The sequence below is a fragment of the Eschscholzia californica genome, unplaced genomic scaffold (assembly GCF_041429995.1).
Source record: "Eschscholzia californica isolate CP2 unplaced genomic scaffold, dmEscCali1.0.p SCAF_5, whole genome shotgun sequence".
In the NCBI taxonomy this organism is placed as follows: Eukaryota; Viridiplantae; Streptophyta; class Magnoliopsida; order Ranunculales; family Papaveraceae; genus Eschscholzia; species Eschscholzia californica.
This window is the reverse complement of record NW_028238472.1, coordinates 1,678,878-1,703,924: the sequence shown is the minus strand read 5'-3', so window position 1 is coordinate 1,703,924 and position 25,047 is coordinate 1,678,878. Positions and strand designations below refer to the sequence as shown.

The 25,047-nt window shown below is 34.5% G+C and overlaps 3 protein-coding genes across 3 annotated transcripts; 2 read left to right on the top strand and 1 right to left on the bottom strand.

Moving 5' to 3' along the window:
• Positions 1-9,991: 9,991 nt before the first annotated feature.
• LOC147536071 (large ribosomal subunit protein eL42) lies at positions 9,992-10,538 on the top strand. The gene has a single exon (XM_086644436.1). The coding sequence runs from the start codon at positions 10,065-10,067 to the stop codon at positions 10,380-10,382; it is 318 nt and encodes a 105-aa protein (XP_086500562.1). The 5' UTR covers positions 9,992-10,064; the 3' UTR covers positions 10,383-10,538.
• Positions 10,539-10,880: 342 nt separating this feature from the next.
• On the top strand, positions 10,881-14,178 carry LOC147536070 (uncharacterized). Its single transcript, XM_086639154.1, has one exon. It carries the CDS (start codon positions 11,569-11,571, stop codon positions 13,828-13,830), a length of 2,262 nt encoding a protein of 753 aa, XP_086495280.1. The 5' UTR covers positions 10,881-11,568; the 3' UTR covers positions 13,831-14,178.
• A 1,457-nt stretch (positions 14,179-15,635) lies between these two features.
• On the bottom strand, positions 15,636-24,419 carry LOC147536069 (flowering locus K homology domain-like). The gene is made up of 7 exons (XM_086639153.1): positions 24,233-24,419; positions 22,851-23,149; positions 17,635-17,887; positions 17,212-17,360; positions 16,851-17,132; positions 16,335-16,529; positions 15,636-16,093 (listed from the first exon to the last, which is right to left on the bottom strand). Exons 2-7 carry the CDS (start codon positions 23,136-23,138, stop codon positions 15,896-15,898), a joined length of 1,365 nt encoding a protein of 454 aa, XP_086495279.1. The 5' UTR covers positions 23,139-23,149; positions 24,233-24,419; the 3' UTR covers positions 15,636-15,895.
• Between the last annotated feature and the right edge of the window lie 628 nt (positions 24,420-25,047).

Here is a 25,047-nt window from a genome sequence, read left to right as displayed (position 1 = left end):
GAGTCAGAGCAACGTTTTAACGTAAGGTCACTTAAGAACTACAAAGGACGACGAGTACACATATGGAGTTAGTAAAGCAAAACATATAAAAATATATAATAATCATGTTTCATGCCTACTTCACCATATTTGGAGAAATTTATTGTAAGACATGGTTACCTATAGACATGAATCGAAAGTTTGTTAATCTTGGGCTTCATAAGTTAAATATAAGAGGCAGCGCTATCACTTTTCTTTTTCAGATAAAAAGCTACTTCAAAATTGGTTGTCAGTTACCATAAAATAATCTTTTACAAAAGCGAAGGGATTCACCTAATCCATAAAGGAGAGAAAATAAGTTGGAGGTTACCACTAAATATTACTTGCATAAAAACTTGAAACTTGAAACCAATAGTCTTGATGGTTCTTCTACATAACGTCCTACATAAAAATATCAACCAACTACTCTTTTCATTTTGTTTCGTGACTAACAGTGAGGAAATATACTTTAGGGTTTAGAAAAGATAACGGTGTTCACCATTCAAAGCAGTTGTGCTTCAAAATATTGTTCTTTTAAATCAAACATGGTATACGTGATATAGAAATATTATGTCAGACTACATCATGATGTCTTGGCCAAGTTTGTTATTGTACACCAATAAGTTGAAATTGTTAGTAAATGACAACTATTAGGGTATAAAGGTGAATGCAAAGATATAGAAGAGCTAAGGATATACAAATTTCTATATGAAGTAAAAAAATGAAGTTGTAGCACATGAAGAACCAGGAGATCTGTCCAAACAACACTGTCATTGTCATTCCATTATATCTTTCTCCTTAGATAACTAATAATCCCTATAGTGGAAATTTGTGGTGACAGTCTAGTAACAACACTTAGCTGCATAAAAATCACTCAATTGCATATTTCTCTTTTGAAGCAGGTATCCAAACTTCATAGTGTAATTTACAAACTTATACCAGTGAATATGAAAAAATAAACACACAATGTCGATAATGAAATCAGTAAAACAAACTCACTGTTTAGCAATTTCACGTATCTAAATCTTCAACTACCAACAAACACGTATCCAAAGAACCAAAATCGCTTCAAATTCTCTTGTAATCATTTCTTTAATCTGCATACGTTAACAAAACATTATAAGCTACAAGAAATATCGATAAACCTGGAAGAGAAATTAGAATCCAAAGTATTTAATAACAAACAGAGGTCATGTGCGCATATACACGCTCATAATGGGCTCAAAGTATTCATAGAACTAATCTTTCATCTACTCGTGAAAACACCAAAACTTTTCAGCTTACAAGTCAAAATAACATACCACTGGAATTGTATCCACCAATTACAGGATTAGTTGTCAACAAAAGTAAACTTATAACTAATCAATCAGAAACTATTAGATTCTTGTCAAAAATTTGAAAGTAAGATAAAAGTATTTACATTTAACAACCTGATAGGGATTCCAAGTGACAATCATCGAAAGTACCGAAAATCTCAAAATATTTGGACAAAGTTAGGTTTATAGATGTGCTTCATTCCAAATCCAAGCAACAACCATGTTTAACTTACAAAACCCCGCCCCATTTCTCTATTTATTTAAACTGCTAATAAAAGTTCAATTTCTAACCAGTATTTTTATGTTTAACTTGCAGAACCCTTCCCCATTTCTATCTATTTATACAACTCAGAAAAGTTCGATTTCCAACCAGTAGTTTTTTTTTTTTTGCACACCCATGCATCTAATGCTTCTAATTATCTTTTTCTATAAATTTTCGGTTATTTCCGAAGTGACATTAGTCCAAAATAATTACCTGATCAAGAAGCAACATCTTCTTGTTCTATCTATCTTGCTTCTGTGAAATCACAGTGAATCTCACCACCTCACTTCATCAAAATACAGAAGAAAAGCAAGAGAAATATACTATGATTTTCCAGAAATGGAACTGAGTATAGGTGACTTACAAGATTGAACTTGATAAGAAACAAAATGACATTAATGTGAATTTGCTAAACTCCAATTCTAACAATCCAACCCAAACCTAATCTTATGAAAGAATACTGATCAGTATTTCAATTCCAAGAAAAACAACCGAATAATATCAAACATCATACAAATAACAATGTACGTGAATTATCTGAACAACTACTTCAATCAAATTCATTGACCTTCATGAAGATTCTTTAATCGAAGACGATTCATCAGAAACTGATTAATTTTTTTTAAATAAGAACAGATTTGGTTGACAATCGAAGTGAAGGATATTCATGATGAGATAGTTTCCTAATGTAGATTAATGGTGTTCAAACATTTGTTCTGACCTTCAAACCCTAGTTTTTGGTACCAAAGCCTATCAAAAACATTAAAGCTAAAAAAAATTAATGGTAACAACAAAAAAAAACATATTAATCAAGAAACAAAGTTGATAGAAAGATTAAAAAAACGACTATAGTCAAAGACGTTCTCTGCAACATAAAGAGGGACTGGAAAGAAGATCTGAAGTCGATGGTTAAGTGAATCTGTGTAGAGTTAATCACTTAATCCAATTGAATAGGGAGAGTTCTCAACAGAAAAAGAAACTGAATTGGCTATATATCAAGTAAATAATGTAATAATTTGTCGAGATTTAGGCCTCTTTCATTACTAACGTAGGTCGTAGTCGAGTTCTAAAAAAAAAGTAACCCCAAAAGAAACTATAGATACCCAATTTAGATCAACTAACAAACATCAGAATCAAAGTAAGAAATAAGATAAGATTTAATCTTGAAAATAGTTGAACTTCATACCTCAATTCAATGGCCGGAATGAATACCTATCAAGGGTTTGACCTTCATATGGATGCTGATAATGGTGATGCAAACGAAGATGGACCTTTGGATCCGGCATTGATAAATTCAACCCAAACGACACTTCTCTGCTCAATTCAGTTTCTAATGCTCGCTTCTGGATGATCTCTTGAGCAATAATCTCTTCTCAAATCTTTTCTTTTTCAAGTTCAATTTTAATCTCTTCTCTCAACTGATCATAATCCCTTCTCCTTATAGGATCAGCTTTTCTTCCTATTTCTTCGTTAGTATAACCCACTGAAACAAACAAAAAAATATGAAAACAAAATTGTTGAGAAATGAAAACAGAATTAATCAAAGAAGTAAAATAGGGTTTTGGGTCGTTGTCCATACTACTTAGTTTGTCCGGAGAAGTAAGTAGAACCGCCGGAACTGGAAGGAGTGGAATACGTAGAGAAAAGGTTAGGTTTATCTCAATGACTGGAAAGAAGAGGGGAAGAGGAACTGTGTAGAGTTAATCACTTAACCCAATTGAATAAGGAGAGTTCTCAACCGAAAAAGAAACTGAATTGGGAGAAGTGAAAACGATGATTGACGACTCATGGGAGAGGGAAGAACCGTGAAGGATGACGAAGACGCCAAGGGTTTTGGTTTTCAATGTGCTATTCAATTGAAGGTCTTGATTAAAAGATGAATAATCATACATCCATTTGAACGACTAAGATTAAAAGAGAAAGGGTTGTCTTTTTAAAATGTCTATGTGGCAATCAAATTATGTCCTACTCAGATTTTGTTTTGTCCTAGTCATATTATTTGTATTAATTGTGTCCTAGTCACAAGGATCTGTTTTGTATAATAGATATTTATGTATATAAACGTAGCCCTTACTCATACACATAAAATTATGGGATAAACTCTGATGTGGTCTTATGTTCCATGTCATTTAACTTTGAATGTGAGACCATGTATATTTGGAACTTCAAACTTCAAAACCCAGACTAAGTATATTCAAACTAACCCTAGTTTTAGTTCTTGTATAGTAACTTACCTGTTTACTTTGCCAAGAATATAACAACATAAATACCAACTCTTACATATAAATATATCCCCTCTCACCCATTGCTCAATATCTCCAACATAAGTTAATATTATCCATTAACACCCATCTCTCTCTCCCTCTCTCTCCCTCTCTCTCAATCTCTCTCGATCTCGATCTCGATCTCAAAAGAAAAGGAGAAACAAAGGTTTCAAAAACTAAATAAATTAACTAACAAAACCCACTTAAGTTGTGATATTAAGGACATGGGTTTATTCATTAATAAGTTGATAATGATCTTAATGGTCATAATGTGCATTACTAAACTTACTAGTCGGGTTGAGGGAGCAAGACCATTGAAATATGAAGAATGGTTAGATACTAAAAATGGGTACTTCAATTACAATAACCATATTGTTCTTAATACTCAATCACTTCAAAGAGAAGTTCCTCCATGTCCTGATTCTTCATGTACAGGCCTCCCTGGCAGACCCCAAGGATGTCACTGTCCATCGAGTCGTCCGACAAGCCAACCTAGTAGGGTTGCATTGAATATGAACATGGCTCATCAATCAAAACCTAGGGCACCCATTTCTAATTATAGTAGTAGTAAGGTTCTTACTACTCAATCATTTCAGAGAGGACATGATAAGCTACCTACTAGTAATGGCAGAACCTCAAATTAATAAAAAAAGGTAATGGTAGTCTTTTAATTTGAAGCTCATTAGATAGTGGTGAAGACTGTCATGAATAAGTGAAAGAAGCTCTTGTCATCCATGAACATGAAGAACTTTCTTCATGGTTGACCTAAACTATCTGCATGCACGTATTCATTTAATTTATTACATATGAAAATAAAACTTAAGAATAAATTTAATTAATAATAATGGGAAAAGATAGCATTTATCATTCTTTTTTTAGTGAGCATTAATTATAGAGTTGTGGATGTTCTTGTAACCATTAATTTAGTCTTTTTAATTACTTGTAATACTATTATTGAATTTAATAAATTATTTTATTTGAATTTTTGTATTTTGAAGTATTTGCTTACTTTTAATATAAGTGTAATATTATAAATGTGATATGCTTGGAACCATATGATTCAAACTTACATTATTAGGATATATAGGTTAAGCTCATAATTAGCCTTGAAATACATTAAACATTAATAACTCAAAAGGCCATGTTTACCATATTGGCATTAAAACATGGGAGATGTTAGAGTTACTTAGAGGATGACTTAAAGGGTGACATAATGACGTGGAATTCACAAAAAGATAAAAAAAATCAAAGTTTGACTATGGTGCGGATCGCTTTTGTTTCCAAACGAGGAAACATGTCATCTCCTAAGTACCAAATTCTAAGACGCTCTAGCATTTCCCCTAAAACTTTGTTTAGATCTCCAACCTCTGAGGAAGTGTTTATGAAATGATTAATCAGAGTTAAGGACTAGGTTCGGGCTGTTTTTTGGTAATCAAATCGGTGAGTTCGAACATATTTTGGTTTACAAAATTGGTTGAACCCTACAGCTACTACTAAAGAAGCTCGATTTTTGTGTGGTCCAACCGATATTAGTTCACCGAATGACTCCAAAATCTTCTTCAAGCTACTAGAGTTGAAATTCTTGAGAACAAATCGATTTAGTGAACCAAAGTAGGTTCGACCTCGTCGATTCAGAGGGCGAGGCACACAGTGTGGGGTGGTCCAAACGAATTTACCAGTCACCTCAAAGAGGTGGGGCGCTTTTAACAACAACTAGACGCCAAAAAAATGGCTTATGATTCTCCTTCTCCCACGTGTCCTTACAACCCCACAAATTTCCACATTTAATATTTAGAAAACTTTATACACTTTTCATTTTTACTCGGCTCCACGCAATGTTGTTCTTTTTTCTTTTCGAATGATGTGCAGCACGTGTGACTTTTAAGTCTATTATTTATGAGTTTAACTCTGATATCATGTTAAGTTTGTGGTCATCCAACTCAAAATCAATTGACAATGAACGGATATGACCTAAACATTATATTTTTGACTGTTATATCGGTCTTCCCCTATGTAAGACTACTCTCACAAATGTGAATGTGTCGTTTAGAAAAAACTGAGTATATTTCTTCAAAACAAAATGGAAGTTTTAAATTAAACCCTTCCAGTAACAAATCAAACAAGTACAGTAGCATCTACAACGGCAAGGAAATCACAATTTATTTGATTACCAATTTATTTGAAGTGTTATTTTATTTTTCTGATATACGTTTCACAAATTTATTTTTTTTCGTTAAAATAGTTCACGTAAAAATGTGGATTTTATACTCAAGTTTGTGGTTTACCGATCTTGTATATTTTAATGTAATTTTAATTTAGTCATAATAAACTAAGAAAATAGATATCATGGCCTTCAAGAACTAGTTATCATGAAGTTACTTATGAATGTAGTTACGTATTCATCACCACCAGTCATGATGCACGATGTAATGATCCTTCAGAAAATAAATATATTGATATGAAACTCACTAGAACCGATATTTTTCTCTTATCAACTGTTCAAATATGAGATCTACTTATGTATAACTATTTAATTTTGGTAGTGATCCTGCATGAACTACCACATTGATCGCCCTCTACTTGACCATATTTAACAATTTGTTTCCATCTATAAACTTCATGAAATTTAAAAAAAATTCGGACGAATAGGGAGTCAAATAGAAGGTCAAAATGGGAATTGATCTAGATTCATTTTATGTGATTAGAGTGTCATATCACAAACTTCAATCATGTGTCATCTCAAATCTCAATTGTTTTTTTTTTGTTGTTGAAATGAGCCATCTCAAAATGACTTCTTCAACACTCAAAACAGTAACATTTTGTATATATATAAACGTGGCCATTACTCACAAACATAAAATTATGGGATAAACTCTCATGTGGTCTTATGTTCCATGTCATTTAACTTTGAATGTGAGACCATGAATATTTGGAACTTCAAACTTCAAAACCCAGACTAAGTCAGTATATTCAAACTAACCCTAGTTTTAGTTCTTGTATAGTAACTTACCTGTTTACTTTGCCAAGAATATAACAACCTAAATACCAACTCTTACATATAAATATATCCCCTCTCACCCATTGCTCAATATCTCCAACATAAAATCACCACTTTATTTATCCATTAACACCCATCTCTCTCTCCCTCTCTCTCGATCTCAAAAGAAAAGGAGAAACAAAGGTTTCAAAAACTAAATAAATTAACTAACAAAACCCACTTAAGTTGTGATATTAAGGACATGGGTTTATTCATTAATAAGTTGATAATGATCTTAATGGTCATAATGTGCATTACTAAACTTACTAGTCGGGTTGAGGGAGCAAGACCATTGAAATATGAAGAATGGTTAGATACTAAAAATGGGTACTTCAATTACAATAACCATATTGTTCTTAATACTCAATCACTTCAAAGAGGAGTTCCTCCATGTCCTGGTTCTTCATGTACAGGCCTATCTGGCAGACCCCAAGGCTGTCACTGTCCGTCGAGTCGTCCGACAAGCCAACCTACTAGGGTTGCATTGAATATGAACATGGTTCATCATTCAAAACATAGGGCACCCATTTCTAATTATAGTAGTAGTAAGGTTCTTACTACTCAATCATTTCAGAGAGGATATGATAAGCTTCCTACTAGCTAGTAATTGCAGAAGCTCAAATAAAATAAAATAAAAAAAGTAATGGTGGTCTTTTGAAGCTCATTAGATAGCGGTGAAGACTGTCATGAATAAGTGAAAGAAGCTCTTGTCATCCATGAACATGAAGAACTTTCTTCATGGTTGACCTAAACTATCTGCATGTATTCATTTATTTAATTACATATGAAAATAAAACTTAACAATAAATTTAATTAATAATAATGGGAAAAGATAACATTTATCATTCTTTTTTATAATATCATTCTTTTCTGGTGAGGATTAATTATAGAGTTGTGGATGTTCTTGTAACCATTAATTTAGTCTTTTTAATTACTTGTAATGCTATTATTGATTTTAGTAAATTATTCATTGAATTTTGTATTTTGATGCATTTGCTTACTTTTAATATAAGTTTAGTATAAATGTGATATGCTTGGAACCATATATATAATTCAAACAATTGAAAAGGCATGTTTACCATAATGGCATTTAAAATTTAGGACCGTGTGGTGGGGGGGGTGCAGGCAGGGCGCCCGCACTGGCCCCCTACCACCAAAGGGCCTGCTTATCAAAAAGGCTAGGTAAACTTAAATATATAAGTAAAGATAGAATACCAGACCATAGAGTGCTGCTAGCTCTGCTGGTAAGCTCTACGGGTTTCATGCAAGCAGCATAGGTTCGATTTTTAACAATCATGATACAAAGTCTCAATCTTCAAAAAATCACTTTAGATTTTAAACTATACAATGTACTAAGATATTATTTTCTTTCTATCTTGAAGTCTGCTACGCTCGCTAAAAGCCTTCGTTCACCCCTAGTGTTGTTTAATATGTTGCGAAATGAATATTCGATATGAAGTTAAGATCTAAACATTCTATGAAAAATTAGAATTTCATTATGTTAAATGTAGTTATAAGTATAACTTAAAATAGAATAAAAATTATTTTTTGTTCACAAAACACAAGCGATAGTGGATTTTTAGACTAGATCTCGTATAAAAAGGATATTAAAAAAAATATTTTTTCCTACGACAATTGTCTTCAAAATACACTTGGATTTTCTTCAAACCATTATTTCCTTTTTAGCAAAAATTTGTTCCATAAATCATAACTACTTATTAAGAATTTCTAAAATCTAAAGCGATTAGATGTATTATATTCAATTATTTTCTTTCCCTGAATACAAAAATTGAGAGACATCTGTAAATCAGTCACCAAGAATTCAACCTTATATGCTTTTCACTCTTCGAAATCAATATTGAATCATGAGGACATAGTTTATATATATATATATATATATATATATATATATATATATATGTTTTTTTTCTAATTTGTGTACTTACTTTATGAAGTATAAAAGTATGAATATGTCTAAAATGTTTAAATTTCGAATCTCTTAATATCAATTATTTGTGGCTATCAATTTTATCAATAAAAATATTTATTATTAGCTTAAGTTTGTGAAGTTGTAATTTTTCAAAGAAGTTGTAATTTTCTAAAGAAGTTGTAATTTTTCGAATTGAAGTGGTAATATTTTAGACCCCCCTCAAAGTAAATCCTGGATACGCCATTGAGCACGTGTGACTTTTAAGTCTATTACCTATGGGTTTAACTCTGATATCATGCTAAGTTTGTTGCCATCCAACTCAAAATCAATTGACAATGAATGGATAAGACCTAAACATTATATTTTTGACTGTTATACCGTTCTTTCCCTATGCAAGACTACTCTCACAAATGTGAATGCGTCGTTAAGAGAAAACTGAGTATATTTCTTCAAAACAAAATGAAAGTTTTTAATTAAACCCTTCCGAGTAACAAATCAAACAAGTACAGTAGCATCTACAACTGCAAGGAAACCACAATTTATTTGATTACTAATTTATTTCTAGAAATTCCATGCACACTACCACATTGCTAATAACCTGTTCCCTTATTTCATCAAAAAAAAAACCTATTCCCTTGTAGTATAATATTTAGTTTGATTTCTTTTTTTTTTAGGTGGGTTATCCGTTATAAATAATTCCTTTCTTTGGCATATATCATGTCTGTGTGAGAACACCCGAGGCTTGTCCTCCTCGATCTAATTATCAAACTGAACTAGATAGAAAAGACAAGGTGCGCAATAACGAAAGTTAATTATTTTCTTAAGCGGTGCCTCCTTTGAGCAGTTAAACAACCATATATCGACCAAGAACACAAATTTTGGTGATTTTATTTGTAATTTGGTGCTTTATCTAGGTTTTAAGCCTTTCAATGTTATTGAGACTTTTTGCAACATTTTCGGCTACCATTAATGTGTTTCTTAATGAATTATATTTCGCTTTTTTCTAAAAAGCAATAACCACTTGAATACTAATTTTCTGTAATGTTACAAAAATCATACTATGTCAAATATATACTCATAAATTCTATTGCGAAATATGTTACAAAAATCATACTATGTCAAATATATACTCAAAAAAAAATCATACTAATTTTTTTTTTTTTTTTTTTTTTTTTTTTTTTTTTTTTCTCCATACTCTGAAGACCGCATCTCTCCGTTCCTCCACCCACTTGCAGCCATGGTGAACGTACCGAAGACCAAGAAGACTTACTGCAAGAACAAGGAGTGCAAGAAGCACACTTTGCACAAGGTTACCCAATACAAGAAGGGTAAGGACAGTCTTGCTGCACAAGGGAAACGTCGTTATGATCGCAAACAATCTGGTTATGGAGGTCAGACCAAACCCGTCTTCCACAAGAAGGCCAAGACTACCAAGAAGATTGTTTTAAGGCTGCAATGCCAGAGCTGCAAGCACATGTCCCAGCATGCAATCAAGCGTTGCAAGCATTTTGAAATCGGTGGAGACAAGAAGGGAAAGGGAACTTCTCTCTTTTAGACAACAGTTGTTTCTTGTTAGGTTTTCATTTCTTACTTGTATTCAGTATTGTGTTGATCTACTCTTTTTGACAGAATTTTGAAGTTGGAAGATACTTATGGTTAAATTGAAGTTAAGGTCTTGACTTAAAAAAAAAAAAAAAAAAAAAAAAAGAAAGTAGAAGGCTAAAAAGCTAACTGAAATTTCCAAACACATTATATATTAACAGGTTATACATTCATTATTCATTTATTACATCGATACGTATACCTAAATCTCAAAAAATAATAAAAACAACGACATAGATCTTTATCTGTTAATGTGTAAAAATAAGTTGTGTCGACCAAATATTATTGAATTTCCGAAGTTCTACTTTAGTTCAATGGTAACCTGTTAAATTTGTTAAATTGTGCAAAGAAATACCCTTGATTCAAAAATTTGTTAAATTAAGTTAAAGGGGTAGTTTAGTAATTGAGGGATTAGAGAAAAATGGTATTATATGTTGACCTAAATACCCTCTTTTATGTATGACGTAGCCCTAGTTTTTGTTCTAATAGATCGTGAATATCTTCCCAAATCTCAATCCCTTCTTCTACCCCTTTACCCTTTCAATTCTTCCTCTCCCAATCTCTGCCCTTCTCGTCTTTCTGGTTTTCCTCAATTACCCACCACCGCCAATCTCATCTTTCTCCCCCCTTTTTTTCAAATTTCAGTTTCTTTCTCTCTCCTCTTCCAAACCCTAGTTTTTTTCATTTTACCAGATCTTTTCTTTTTCTTCTTAAAGCTTGTCTAATTAGCTCTTCTAAGTTGTGGGTTTTGTTCTTCAGCTTTTGTCTGTTACTGTTCTTGATCAAAGGTTTCTCCTTTAAGCTTGGATTACTTGGAATTTGGAAATTTTGGGGGTTTTGGGTTGTTAGATTAGGGCTCAGATTGAACTTTGATTACTTGGAATTTGGAAAGTTTGGGTTTTTGGGTTGTTGGATTAGGGCTCAGATTGGAGTTTTGAAGACTGAGGTTTGCTTTTTCTGAAGTAAAGTTCTTGTACTTTCTTTTTTCTGTTTAGATTTACTCAAAGGTGTCTCCTTTTAAGTTTTTCAACTTAATTAGGGTTTGTTTTATGATGAAGAGGGATTTGGTTCCTGAATTGTAGAGGTTATTGGAATTTATCTATTAGTAATTGTAATTCTGTGAGTAGTTCATTTGTTGAATGGCTAACCAAGAATTAGTTCTTGGACAAGGTCGTGATTTAGCTCTTGGACAGAACCAGCAGTTAGCATTAGGGCATAATCATGGACTTGGATTAGGTCATAGCCGTGAACTGAATTTAGGGCAAACTCATGAACATCATCTTGATTTAGGTCATTCTCAGAGCGATGAACTAGCTCTAGGGCAGACTCGTGAAATCGCCCTACTACAGAGTCATGGTCATAATCATGGTAACCAAAATGATTTAGATCTAGGTCAAAATCAAATTCCTGAAACTGATCATGGGCATGTCGATGAGAATCATGAACATCAATTGGTTATTTCTGCACATAATCACAACTTGGGTATCGGAGAAAACCATGAAATGGTTGTTTCAGGAAGCAATGAACTTGATCAGAATCTCGATTTAGTTATGGATCAGAACCAGGAGATGGGTTTAGTAAATTCTGATGATATGGTTGATGAACATCATTTAGTTCTTAGTACTCCAGTTGTTCAATCCCGTGCTCTAGTTCCAAACCCTAATTATGAATTAGCAGTTGGGCAAGAGTTTTCTGATGTTAAGAGTTGTCGGAGGGCGTTAAGAGATGCAGCTATTGCTCTTCACTTTGAAATACAGACTGTGAAGTCCGATAAAACACGGTTCACCGCCAAGTGTGCTAGTGAGGGATGCCCATGGCGAGTCCATGCGGCTAAGCTTCCTGGTGTTCCTACCTTCACTATAAGAACCATTAATGAAGCACATACCTGTGGAGGAATCAATCATTTAGGTCATCAGCAAGCTTCGGTTCAATGGGTTGCAAATTCTGTTGAACAACGTCTTAGAGAAAACCCACATTACAAACCAAAGGAAATATTAGAAGAGATTCATAGAGCTCATGGGATCACATTATCATACAAGCAAGCGTGGAGAGGTAAGGAGCGAGTCATGGCTGCAGTTCGCGGGTCATTTGAAGAAGGATACCGGCTTCTTCCTCAATACTGTGAACAAATCAAGCGGACAAATCCTGATAGTATTGCATCAGTTTATGGTAGTCCTGTTGATAATTGCTTTCAACGTCTTTTTGTTTCATTCCAAGCATCAATCTATGGTTTTGTTAATGCTTGTCGACCGTTACTTGGTCTTGATAGAACTCTCTTGAAAAGCAAGTACTTAGGAACCTTGCTATTTGCTACTGGTTTTGATGGTGATGGTGCTTTATTTCCTCTGGCGTTCGGAGTTGTTGACGAAGAAAGTGATGATAATTGGATGTGGTTCTTATCTGAACTTCACAACCTTCTTGAGATTAATACAGAAAACATGCCTAGGCTCACTATCTTATCGGATAGGCAAAAGGGTATTGTCGATGGTGTGGAAGCGAATTTCCCAACCGCTTTCCATGGATTTTGTATGCGACATCTTAGTGATAGTTTCAGAAAGGAGTTCAATAACACAATGCTTGTTAATCTACTTTGGGAAGCTGCGTGGGCTCTTACTGTTATCGAGTTTGAAGCGAAAATTCTTGAGATTGAAGAAATTTCTCAAGATGCTGCATATTGGATTCGAAGAATTCCACCTCGACTTTGGGCTACAGCTTACTTTGAAGGATCACGTTTCGGGCATCTTACCGCTAATATAGTTGAATCCTTGAATGATTGGATACTTGAAGCTTCTGGTCTTCCAATAATCCAAATGATGGAATGCATTAGGAGGCAACTTATGACTTGGTTTAATGAACGACGTGAAACAAGTATGCAGTGGAGCTCAATACTCGTGCCGAATGCAGAAAAACGGGTGGCTGAAGCTCTTGAACGAGCACGGAATTATCAAGTTCTCCGTGCAAATGAAGCTGAATTCGAAGTTATTTCTCATGAAGGAACGAATATTGTGGATATTCGAAACCGTTGCTGTTTGTGTCGTGGTTGGCAACTTTACGGGATTCCTTGTGCTCATGCTGTGGCAGCACTTCTCTCTTGCAGGCAAAATGTTCATCGATTTACGGAGAGTTGCTTTACGGTTACTACATATCGGAAAACATACTCACAGACCCTTCATCCAGTTCCTGATAAGAGTCTCTGGAAAGAGTTGTCTGAGGGAACTCAGAATGGAGGAGATCAATCTGCTGAAATCATCATCAACCCACCCAAGTCCCTTAGACCACCGGGTAGACCGAGAAAGAAACGGGTCCGTGCAGAAGACCGTGGGCGTGTGAAGAGAGTTGTGCATTGCAGTCGGTGCAACCAAACGGGTCATTTCAGAACAACTTGTGCAGCACCTATATAAGCCTTCTCTGTGGGTTATCTCTCTTCCTCGTCGTTGTTATCAGAGAAATTGGAATTCGCCATTCGTCTTCATCTGAGAGAAACATCAAATATCAAAAGCAAAGGTGTGTCGAATATGTTCCATTGAAGCTAAAATTACTCAAGTTTTGCTTGTCTCTGTTGTATTTTAGGTAAGAATACTTAGTTCATACTAAGTACATAAGAGATTGTGATATTGAGTGATTTGTTTATTTCAACTGTTTTAAACTACTGGGTATTGGTTAGTATATAAAATTGTATGGCTATGAACTAGTTGGTTCTGTAATGTACAATTTTAAAGACTTGAAAGACCTGTTGTGTTAGCCAACAACACTGACTCGAGATCTGAATTGAATTTTGTCGATATTTTGGCCTTCGCATTCGAAGATGCTTAGCTTTCACTTTCAGCAACGCTCTGCCTTCACTTTTGGATGTACTTCTCCTACACTTTTATCATCACTTCAACTGTCACTTTAAATGATGTTTTACTTCACTACTGTGCCGGCATTGACTCCACTTTTCGGATTCACTTGGGTGACGGTTGTGATCCTCACTTTGTGTGACAGTTTTGATCCTCACTTAGCATGACGGTTTTGATCCTCATTTTGCGTGTCTAACTTTGCGTGCCGCTTTTTATTCTAACTTCGCGCGATGCTTTTTATTCTCACTTTGCACCACGCTTTTTATTCTAACTTTGCGCGACGCTTTCTATTCTCACTTTGCGCGACGCTTTCTATTCTCACTTTGCGCGACGCTTTCTATTCTCACTTTGTGTAACGCTTTCTATTCTCACTTTGCGCAACGCTTTTTATGATACATGTGTATTAGAACAATTATACAGTAAGATTTCTCTTTTGTGTTTATGTCTTTTAGATGACCTCCTTTATGGACGTGGATTTCCTAATTCATTTTCATTTATTATTGAGTTAATTCCTATATGGCCCCCTACTTTGTGACCAGCTTTCTTTATGGCCCCCAAATTTCTGTAAATTCAAATATGACTCCCTATTTTCATGGAAATGTCATAACTACCCTTCCCATTAATATATTTTCAAAATAAAATTAAAAACAAAAACCTAAATTCCACCTCACTTCCCTCTCCACCACTCATCTCTTTTCACGTCACCTCTCTCTCCAACTCACCTCTCTTTTCCGGCCGGCGACCTTCAAACTTAAATTTTTTTTTTTTTTTTCACTCACCTCTCTCTCTCTCCAAGTCAGCACTCTCATGAAGGTCGCCGGCCGAAAAAATTTTCGGCCGGCGACCTTCATGAGAGTGCTGACTTGGAGAGAGAGAGAGAGACAGGTGAGTTGGAGAGAGAGGTGACGTGGTAGAGAGGGAAGTGAGGTGGAATTTAGGTTTTTGGTTTTAATTTTATTTTCAAAATATATTAATGGGAAGGGTAGTTATGACATTTCCGTGAAAACAGGGGGACTCCCTGGTCACAACTTGTTATATAATTGGTTGTAAGCTTGTACCAAAACTCAAAAGAATTACTAACTGACGTATTCTGTGTTTTAGCAATGTTCAGACCACTCCTATCAATTTTGTATGACGCTTTTAACCCGTCTTTTTACTTAGTCACTTTTAGCCACGCTTTTGTGGAATTCTATTTCCACGCTTCGGTTCAACTTTTACCCACGATAAGGGCCGATCATTTTGGGGCGTTGGTTCGTAGCATCGGTTTTACCCGTCCCCTACCCACACATCATTCTATAGCTCATTAAACTGTAACTGAACTTGATCAGAATAGAGAAAAAAGAATTGTATAACAAGGACAGAAAAAATATAACCATTACAAAAACTTCCACTAAATACAAGTCACTGAATTCTCGACATCAAGAATTCACTAGATCACCTTTTTATTACAAAATAATGAATCATGCAATATCTTCATCTTCATTTTCTAGGAACACATTTTGTAATTTATAAGAAATTAGGTATAAAAGGTTACAACAATTAGACCTTAACCTACAAGGAAATAAAAACACAGTTTAGAACATATCAGGTTTAGTCCTCTTAAATCCACAGAAAACCCTAAGTTGTATTAATTCCAATAGTTGGAACTATAAACTGAACCATAACCTCCTCCTCCTCCTCCAGTGCCTGGTGCAGCTCCAACGTTCGAAGATGGTGATGAATAGATTGTACCTTGTTGAGGATAACTGTTGTAACCGGGGTCGGTCAGTCCACCGCTCACTGGGTTCTGTGCGGATATTGCTGCAGCAGCTTCCGCCATGAAATTCTGCAAGTTAACAAGAAATGGAGTCAACATCTTTAAATGAAAAGCGACATCAATCTTTGATTTGTGTCCAACCACATCAAGAGTGAGTGGAAAAATAAAGAACAAAAAGAACATCGAGAAACGAGGATAAGAGATCATTGACATAAGCCGGATTAGAATAAAGCAAAAAAATATGAAACAGAATGAAGATTATCTCTGCAAAATAGAAAGGAAAAAAAGTAGGCTTTATCAAGAAATATGCCTGTATGAGTTGCTGAGCAGCTTGGACTTGTGAAGCGGTTCCGTTAACTTCAACCGTCATTTCTCCGGGAACGCCTCTTGTTTCCTGTATGGTAATAGTTGCTCCACTTGCTCTTCGAATATAGCTAATATTTGCGCCTTCTGTTCCAATTACAGCATCGGCATAGGAGAGAGGTACTTGCATATGCTGTGTCACCTGCACATAGTCGGAACTCACAAAATCAAAACCAATAAAAAAAGTCGGAACTTGGATATCGCGTCTTAGCTAAGTTTATTTTATACTTTTGAACTAAGAAATGAACTATGAACACCAACTTCTGATCTTATAGAAATAAGAACACGAAAGTTAAGATTTGACCAAATTACACCTATTATTAGTAGGGTTCTCGTGCCATAAAGTTTTTCTACTTTAAACTGAGACAATCAGGAAACCGTGAACTTCACTTGTTAAAAATGAAAAGAATTTACTACTTAAAATAGGTTGACAATGCATATCTGCTTCAGGTGTAGACAAGACCTGTGTGACAGGAGCTGATTGAGGTTGAGGGTTAGTTGGATAATGAGTCCCCACGGGCGGTTCTCTCCCGTACATTGATAGACCCTGATGAGGCTGCTGCGTCTCCATAGGTGGGAAATCAGGTGGCTGATAAAAACCATTTTCATGCCGTGGAGGTGGCATATAATGGGGAGCCCCACCAAAACCGAAACCACCACCAGCATTTGGTGGTATACCTAGAGGAGGACCCCATGGCGGGAATGGTGGCATGTTCTGTTCCATTTGTGAATGTCGCGGCTGCATCTGGAAATTTTACGAGAAGGGAAAGAGTCAAATGAGGGTACGAGGTAAAGAAGATTAAATCGTAAAAGTTTAAACTTACTTGAACTTCAAATATGCCAATTACACTACGGTCAACTAAGAATTTCCTCAGTTGAGCAGCAATCAGTTCAACTGCTTTATGCACTCTTGATGGTTCTCCTACTATCTCCACCACTCTGTCATCTTCGAGAGAGAAAATAGGAAGATCTTCTGCAATGACTCATAAATAACAAATGAGAAAAAGGAGCACTAGAGACCCATTATTGAGGCATGGATCTTAGTTTCGCCAACACGATGGATAACCGATACGTTCAGCATTGTTAACTGCCATCATCAAGTTTTCACCCCATACTAGTAGTAGTCCCATGACATGGTTTGCAAAATGCACTCCAAGGATTTCTTTTTGGAAACAAAGGAAGGACAAAAACTATGATATAGTGACATGAACAAGCAGAAGGAAATAAGAGAAAGTGCGCAAGAATACCTGGTCCAAGAACTCGTACAATACAATTTGAAGCGTCTTGAATTGTTTTTATGTTGGCACCCTGTTTCCCAATCAAGCTTCCAGCTTGTGTAGCTGGTACAAGCAGCCGTGATGAAACATTACCACCAGAAACTTGTGAAGCAATCGCTGGATCACTATCTAAACCATCACAAATGCGCTTATGGACCCTCAGAAGAGCATCAATTGCTGGAGGTAAAGAAATATCAGGCTCCTCTCTCGCTGAAACCATTACCTGTTAAGGAAGCAAAGTCCCAAAGTAATCATCTACAAATAACCCAATTCTTTGAACTCGAATTTAGAAGTACTCTAGTAATCATAAAGGAAAGAAATCTAGCATTTACCCTTTTGCTTTTGTTAATTTACAACTAAGAAAAACATCTGAAATTTTAACTGTCTGAGTACATAACTATAAGACATATTCTTGTTGGAGAACAACTGGAATTTTTAGAGTTTATTCTGATAATGTACCAGCATTGTGAACTTTTGCCATTGATTACACAATTTAGTCTTTGAGTATCGATCCACCCATTTTTTCCTATTTCAAGTTTCTCAAACCATCATAGAAAAACCGAAAAGGAAATTCTATGTAACATTTTTTAAATCACGAGAGAACAAAGGTGTCGAGCACTCACTATTGAAACGGTTAAAAAGGAAAGTAATCTATGTCAGCACAATTCACAGTTCCACTTTGACTTGGGATATGACTTAACGATCTCCAAGGACAGTATATCATTTTCTTACGTGGTTAACTCATGTTCGTTATAGATGGGTGATAAAAAAAGTTGGTGATCTTTCGAACCTTTTAAGTAAATTGTTGTTTTTTAAGGATTTCAATTTAGTTATTGCTTATGACAATTCTCTTAGATTATCTTAGGCAGGAGCAATTAGAAGCAGTCAACCAAGTATTAAGGTTACCAGATAAAACGCAGAGCTTGTCGGTAAGAATATAGCTCACAACTGAGTGGGTAGTTCGATCAAAGTTTTACGGCAGACATAGTGTCAGTGTGACAGTGTTGATCCCAGAACTTCGATTCTTCTACTTTGAAGTCATACGTGGTAGGAGAAATTTGGCCTTAGGTTCACGGACAGAACCTGCAAAGACTAATTTTTGTTATAATCAAGACATAAATTTTGGATTTACAGCTTGTTCAGCATTATATTTCTTCTTGTTGATCTCCGTATACTTTTACCGATTTTTTTAAGTGATTATTTGGTCACTCAATGGTCTTAATCACATTTCCATTACATTGGTTGGTGTTAAGAGTTATTTTATTGTTATTACACAAAGAATATTAATTATAAAAGAGTAAAATTCCAAGTGACTCAAGGTAAATTAATTAACAACGGGGGCTTAATCTTAATCAGGTTTCCATCGGTTGGTACTGAGAGTCATTTGACTGGTTATGTCACCAAGAACATTAATTAGAAACGAGTAAAGTTACAAGTGTCGTAGAGTAAAATCCTTAATTAAATTCCATAACATTTTTCTATGTGTTTTACAGTGGTGCACATGAAATAAAGTAGAAGCCAATGGATAGGATAAATACTTTAGTTTAATTAAGAATTCTACTTTAAGTCACTTGGAATTTCAGTCATTTCTTATTAATATTTCTTGTATACTAACCGGTAAAATGACTCTCAACACCAACCAATGTAATGGAAATATGATTAAGCTTAAGCCCATGTTGTTACATATAAAAATAGTTACGATGAATATTGAGTGATCTAATAATCACTCAAAAAAATATCTACAAACTTACGAAGATCAACAAGAAGAAACATAAAGTTAAACAAATATAAACCGAAAATTTAATGTCTTGATTTTAGAAAAAATTAGTCTTTGCAGGTTTTGTTCGTGAACCTAAGTAAGGAATTCTCTTACCACGTGTGACTTCAAATTAGAAGAATCAAAGTTTTGCGGTCAACATTGACACTATACCTGCTATAAAACTTCAATCGAACTAACCACTCGGTTGTCAGCTATATTCTTACTGACAAGCTATGTTTTATCTAGTTATCACAGTACTTGGTTGACTGCTTCTAATTACTCATGCTTAAAATAATCCAAGGGACTGTCATAAGCAATAACTAACTTGAAATCCTTAAAAACAACAATTTACTTAAGAGGTTCGTAAGATCACCAAGTTTTCATCGCCCATCTATAACGAACATGAGTTTACCACACAATAAAATGATACATTGTCCTTGTTGATCGTTAAGTCATATCCCACGTGAAAGTGGAACTGTGAATTATGCTAACTGAGATTGCTTTCCTTTTTAAGCCTTTCAAAATAATGAGTGTTCGACAACTTTACACTCTATCATCTAAGAAATGTTAAACAAAATTCCCTTTTTGATTTTTCTAAGATGGTTTATGAAACTTAAAATAGGGAAAAAATGGGTGGACCGATACACAAAGACTAAATTATGTATCAATGGCAAAACTTATCTCATTATGCTAGTACATTATCATCTAGTAAATAAAAATCGAAGTGTTCTAAGATATTTTACTAACTTATTGTGTTAAAATAAAATATAAAAAAAGTTACATTATCACACGAAATGTGATTGTAATGCTTCCTTTCGAAGCCTGACTTAGTGAACTCGTGTCTTTAATTCTCTTTTCTTGAACATCCACGCCAGTAAAGCAATAAGAAGCAAGGTTTTCATGTTCATATAAGATTACATCAAACGCGACCAAAAAGTAAAATAAAATCAAATATCGGAATAATTTCCTTACGATGACCTTTCTATCTTGTGCTTATATTCTCAATGTTTTTTTTTAGTAAAACAACACATGTTGCTATTCACAAGCCAAGTAAGCATTGCCCATAAAAACAATATTGGTGCAAGCTTAGTGCTTATAGATATTATCAGCAGTTACTGTCTCCAAATCGACTAGCTAATATGCAAGCTAGGGGATCGTTTTAGCTTTTAAGTGCAAACAGTGGTACGTCTCAAAAGATACGTGAGTTGAAACTATTTCCTATCCACCCCTTTGCAGCTCAAGTAAGCTTTAAGATTAAGCCCTTGGATTTTCTTGGCATGTGTCGTGTACAAATGTTCTGGCTTTTAATTTTTGTAATTGATATCACTATTTTATGTTTTGACTAATATTCAACAGTAACATGTTTGATGTAGAACCATGTAGCGACAACCTCTTGCTTTGATAGACAACTATTTCACATTTTTGTAGCATCCACTAGAACAATAAAATTATTAAAAAAAAAAATCCATTTGCTTGTAAAAATGTAAATTGGGACTTAGACCCCGTTTGAGTAACTTTGTAACTTAATCCAAGTGCTTTTTATTCAGTACATCAGTAAAAGGGAATGTGTTGTTTCAGTTGTTTTTAGTATGACATTTCAAAAGTGCTTTCATATCTTAAAAAGCCACAGTGTCTCATTCATAAATATAAGATAAAAAGTATCATTCAAATCCTTTAGTTAGAATAGATGAAATATAAATTGAGAACTATGTATCCAAGGTGTACTCAAAATTGGTCCTTTGAGAACAAAAACAAATCTTCACATTTTGTTAATTACAATGACACCTTCATTTATTATTAATATGAAACATATGACGAAAATAAATAAATAGTAAAACAACACAAATTGAAAAACTCTTAAGTTTTATAATTTCAAATCCAAGTAAAATATATTTAATAAAAATATCTAACTTTGGTCCAAGAGCATCTCTAATGCAAGACTCAAATTGAAAAACTCTAAGTTTCACCTACGACTTTTTTAAAACTTTCTCCAATGCAAAACTCATTTTGGGTCTTATGATAATGTAGCAACATCTAATATTGAGATCTCATTAGGAAAAAACTCAATATTTGAAATTTCTTTTGCGGATCTCAATTGTCTACTCAATATCAAATACAAAACTACCCATCTAGGAGATGACACCTAAGCAATTTTTAAATTTTTAGAGTGTTGTAATGGAAATGTGTTTTGAATTGAGAAATGTCTTTTGAATTGAGAATCTCAACAGTGTCATCTAGGAAAGAGAATCTCTACGACCTGACATATTGGACAATTTGAGTTTTTTTAGTTTTGCATTGGAGATCCTCTAAGACGGAGACATCAGAGATATTGGTTTGTACATAATTTCAAGTCTCCACTTTATCTTTGGATATGACTAAACAATCAATAAGGACCTATACATTTTGTTGTGTGGTTAACTCATGTTCGTTTCAAATGGGTGGTGAAACTTGGTGATCTTACGAACCATTTAAGTAAATTACGGTTTTTTAGGATTTCATTTAGTTACTGTTTATGATGGTACCTTGGGTTATTTCAGGCATAAGCAATTGGACCCAGTCAACCAAGTTCTGAGGTTACTAGATCGAACGCAAAGCTTTGTCGATAAGAATATAGCTGGCAACTGAGTGGTTAGTTCGATCAGTTTTACAGCACACATAATGTCGATGTTGATGTCGGAACTTTGATTCTTCTAATTTGAAGTCACACATGGTAAGAGAATTCTTGCATTAGGTTAACGAACAAAACCTGCAAAGAATAAATTTTGTTATAATCAAAACATAAAATTTTGGATATATATTGTGTTCAACTTTATGTTTCTTTTGTTGATTCCTCGTAAATTTTACATATTTTTCGAGTGATTATTTACTAACTCAATATCCATCTTCATTATTTTTATGTGTAACAACGGAGGCTTAGTCTTAATCATATTTCCATTACAGTGATTGGTCCTGAGAGTCATTTTATTGGTTATGACATTAACTCACAAAGAATATTAATTAGAATGGAGTGAAACTCCAAGCGACTTAAAGTAAAATTCTTAATTAAACTGAAGTGCTTAGGTATTTTTTGTATAATATTAACAACTTGTTTATTTATTAAATCTTTCTAAAGAACTTCTAAATGTTAGGGCATATTGTTTTTCTCTGCTTTGTTTAAGGCACCCGTCTCTCGAAGGTGTTTTCTCAAGTGAGTCAGAAGAAACGGAGCAAACTTTTCTTCTACATCATTTTCACAAGATAACAAAAACAAAGTGTTGCATGCTTAGCATATACGACAATTCGTAAAGATACAACATAATCAATTAAACGCATGATAATGAGCTAATTGATCTTCAAAAAGGAACAAGAAATTACTTTCAAGTTTACAAACTACATAACCCCATGTGCAAAAAAAAATTCAGAGTATACAAAACTCAAAAGAACTTACAGCTCTTGCCGGAGTGCCTGGAGTACCTTCCATAACCTTAATCCTTGCCCGAGTTTCCTCGCACATTTTTTTGATGAACTCTCCTTTACGACCAATGAGTCCACCAACTTTTTGTGAGGGAACCAATATCCGGAAAACACTTTCACCAGGCCATCCAGGCCACTTCTCTTCAAGAGCAACTACAACTCTTGTATGGCCGCCGTCTTGCTCATGCTTTTGCTTGGGTTGTGAGTTCTCGGCTATCTCAATGGTATAATTTTCTTCAGAAGTCTGAACAACATCGGCCATAATGTGCACCACTGAAAAGCTCATAGAAAAACATAAAACGGAGTGGAAGCCATTCAGCCAATGTATAGGATAGAACACAAACTTTCTTCACTTACATAATGTAACAATTGAATATTAGGCAATGAAAATGAAATTCATAACAACATGAGTAATTTCAAAACATCAATATCTTTGTGGATTAACTTTGACACAGAGTCAACAGATACTCTACCACACCCCTTTGCATACTGCTTATCGATTTCCCCGTACCCTTTCTGGGTGGGTTTACTGTCCGGTGCCACAAATTTGCCGTACCGAAATCTGTAGCCCTAATTAACCCAAATAGATCTCTTGTCTAACTAGTTAACATTTTAAGTTTAATAGAGATAAAATAGCTAAGAGTAGTTGTATATATTCCATATGAATCATAACGAGTGTTTATTGTTAGTAAAAATAGTCAAACACGTACCGGACTCTAAAATAGGATGTCGCATATCAGTACTTGTAAGGTTGTACCACATACTGGAGTGATCTGCGTACCAGATAACATTGACCCCAGGAACAAAGTTCGGGTTTTTTCTCTAGAAATGATCATTCCACCAGTGTATAATGTAAAAAAGGGTAGCTCGAGGTTGGTTTTTTTCTCATTTGCCGGATCTGATTTGTCCTACTCAAATAGACCCAAAATCATCCCAGATCAGCCATTTCGACATCCACAAGTCAGAAAAAACAACTATTCTAAAATCTCACTCGAGTCAATACAAACCTCCAGTCGGATTTCAGATCCGACTAATAAAAAAAAACACTAGCAAAGTTTAATTTCATCTTAATCTCCAGCTAAAGACCAATTAAAAACCTCCCTGTCCAGTACACAAACCTCCCAAATCATCATATTTAACTCAAGGAAGCTTAGGCAAACATGACTAGTTTTCTAATTGAATAAGTAATAACAAACATATTAAGAAACAAATTAAGAAATTAACCTAAAAATTGAATTTTGTAACAGAAACAAGGATAAACTTAGGAAAATAAACCCTAAATCCATAATTTGCATAATATGTAATGAGATTACATGAGAAAACCTATAAATAAAATTGATATAAAACTTCTCTTACAGTTCGATAAGGAAGACAGAATCCGGCGATGAATCCTAAATGGCGACCGGTGAGAGTATTCCGAGCGACGGGCGGCAAAGAGGCGCTAGACTTTTTTAAGAAGAGAGCTAGAGGAAATGTGGGGGAGAGTTTTTTCAGCTGAGATAATAATAATAATAGATGAATGAATTTTTTACCTTCCGCCAACGTGTAAACAAACATATTAAGTTATAAATTGTCATCAATGGTCTGGATCTTAGGCGTGGAAAAAAATAAGATATATATCTGTAATGTGGCACGTCAAAATTTTTTTCGACTGATTTGGTCTTAGAATTTGCATTTTGTCTATCGAGATTTTAAGACTTCTTCATTACGACCGTGATACTATGTCCGGCCGAATCCCGACTGGATGACTTGTCGTGCCATGATTTAGAGAGATAGTAATTTTCACTTTCTCTTTCTAGATCATGGTCGACACGTCATCCGACGGGATTCAGCCGGATATGTGTCGGGCATAGCGTCATTTCCCTTTTTATTGAAAAGGAAAATATTTTATGTCTTAACATACATAACTTTCAACAAATCAAAATATTTGTTAAGTTTATATTGATCACCAGATTGAAAAGAAATTGTGTTTTCTATAGTGTAGATAAGAAAATTGTATCAAAATCAAATGTTAAATATGACTCGTACGTTATTTTTGGTTTTAATCGAGCAAATTTTTAAGTGTTGTGAGGTTTATAGATTTGCACAAGTGGTTCTGTTCAATCCACCCGCTTAACTGCCTAGGCGGATTGTCAAGAGTTTTGAGATTGGAGATACAGTAAAATGTCAAT

Bases quoted from the DNA above. Each gene is read 5' to 3' on its own strand.
- LOC147536071 (XM_086644436.1), top strand. From the start codon at position 10,065: ATGGTGAACGTACCGAAGACCAAGAAGACTTACTGCAAGAACAAGGAG.
- LOC147536070 (XM_086639154.1), top strand. From the start codon at position 11,569: ATGGCTAACCAAGAATTAGTTCTTGGACAAGGTCGTGATTTAGCTCTT.
- LOC147536069 (XM_086639153.1), bottom strand. From the start codon at position 23,138: ATGGCCGATGTTGTTCAGACTTCTGAAGAAAATTATACCATTGAGATA. The intron at 17,361-17,634 runs GTATTCTTGCGC...GAGTCATTGCAG, and splicing joins TGTACGAGTTCTTGGACCAG to AAGATCTTCCTATTTTCTCT. The intron at 16,530-16,850 runs GTCTTGTCTACA...GACTATGTGCAG, and splicing joins AATCAGCTCCTGTCACACAG to GTGACACAGCATATGCAAGT.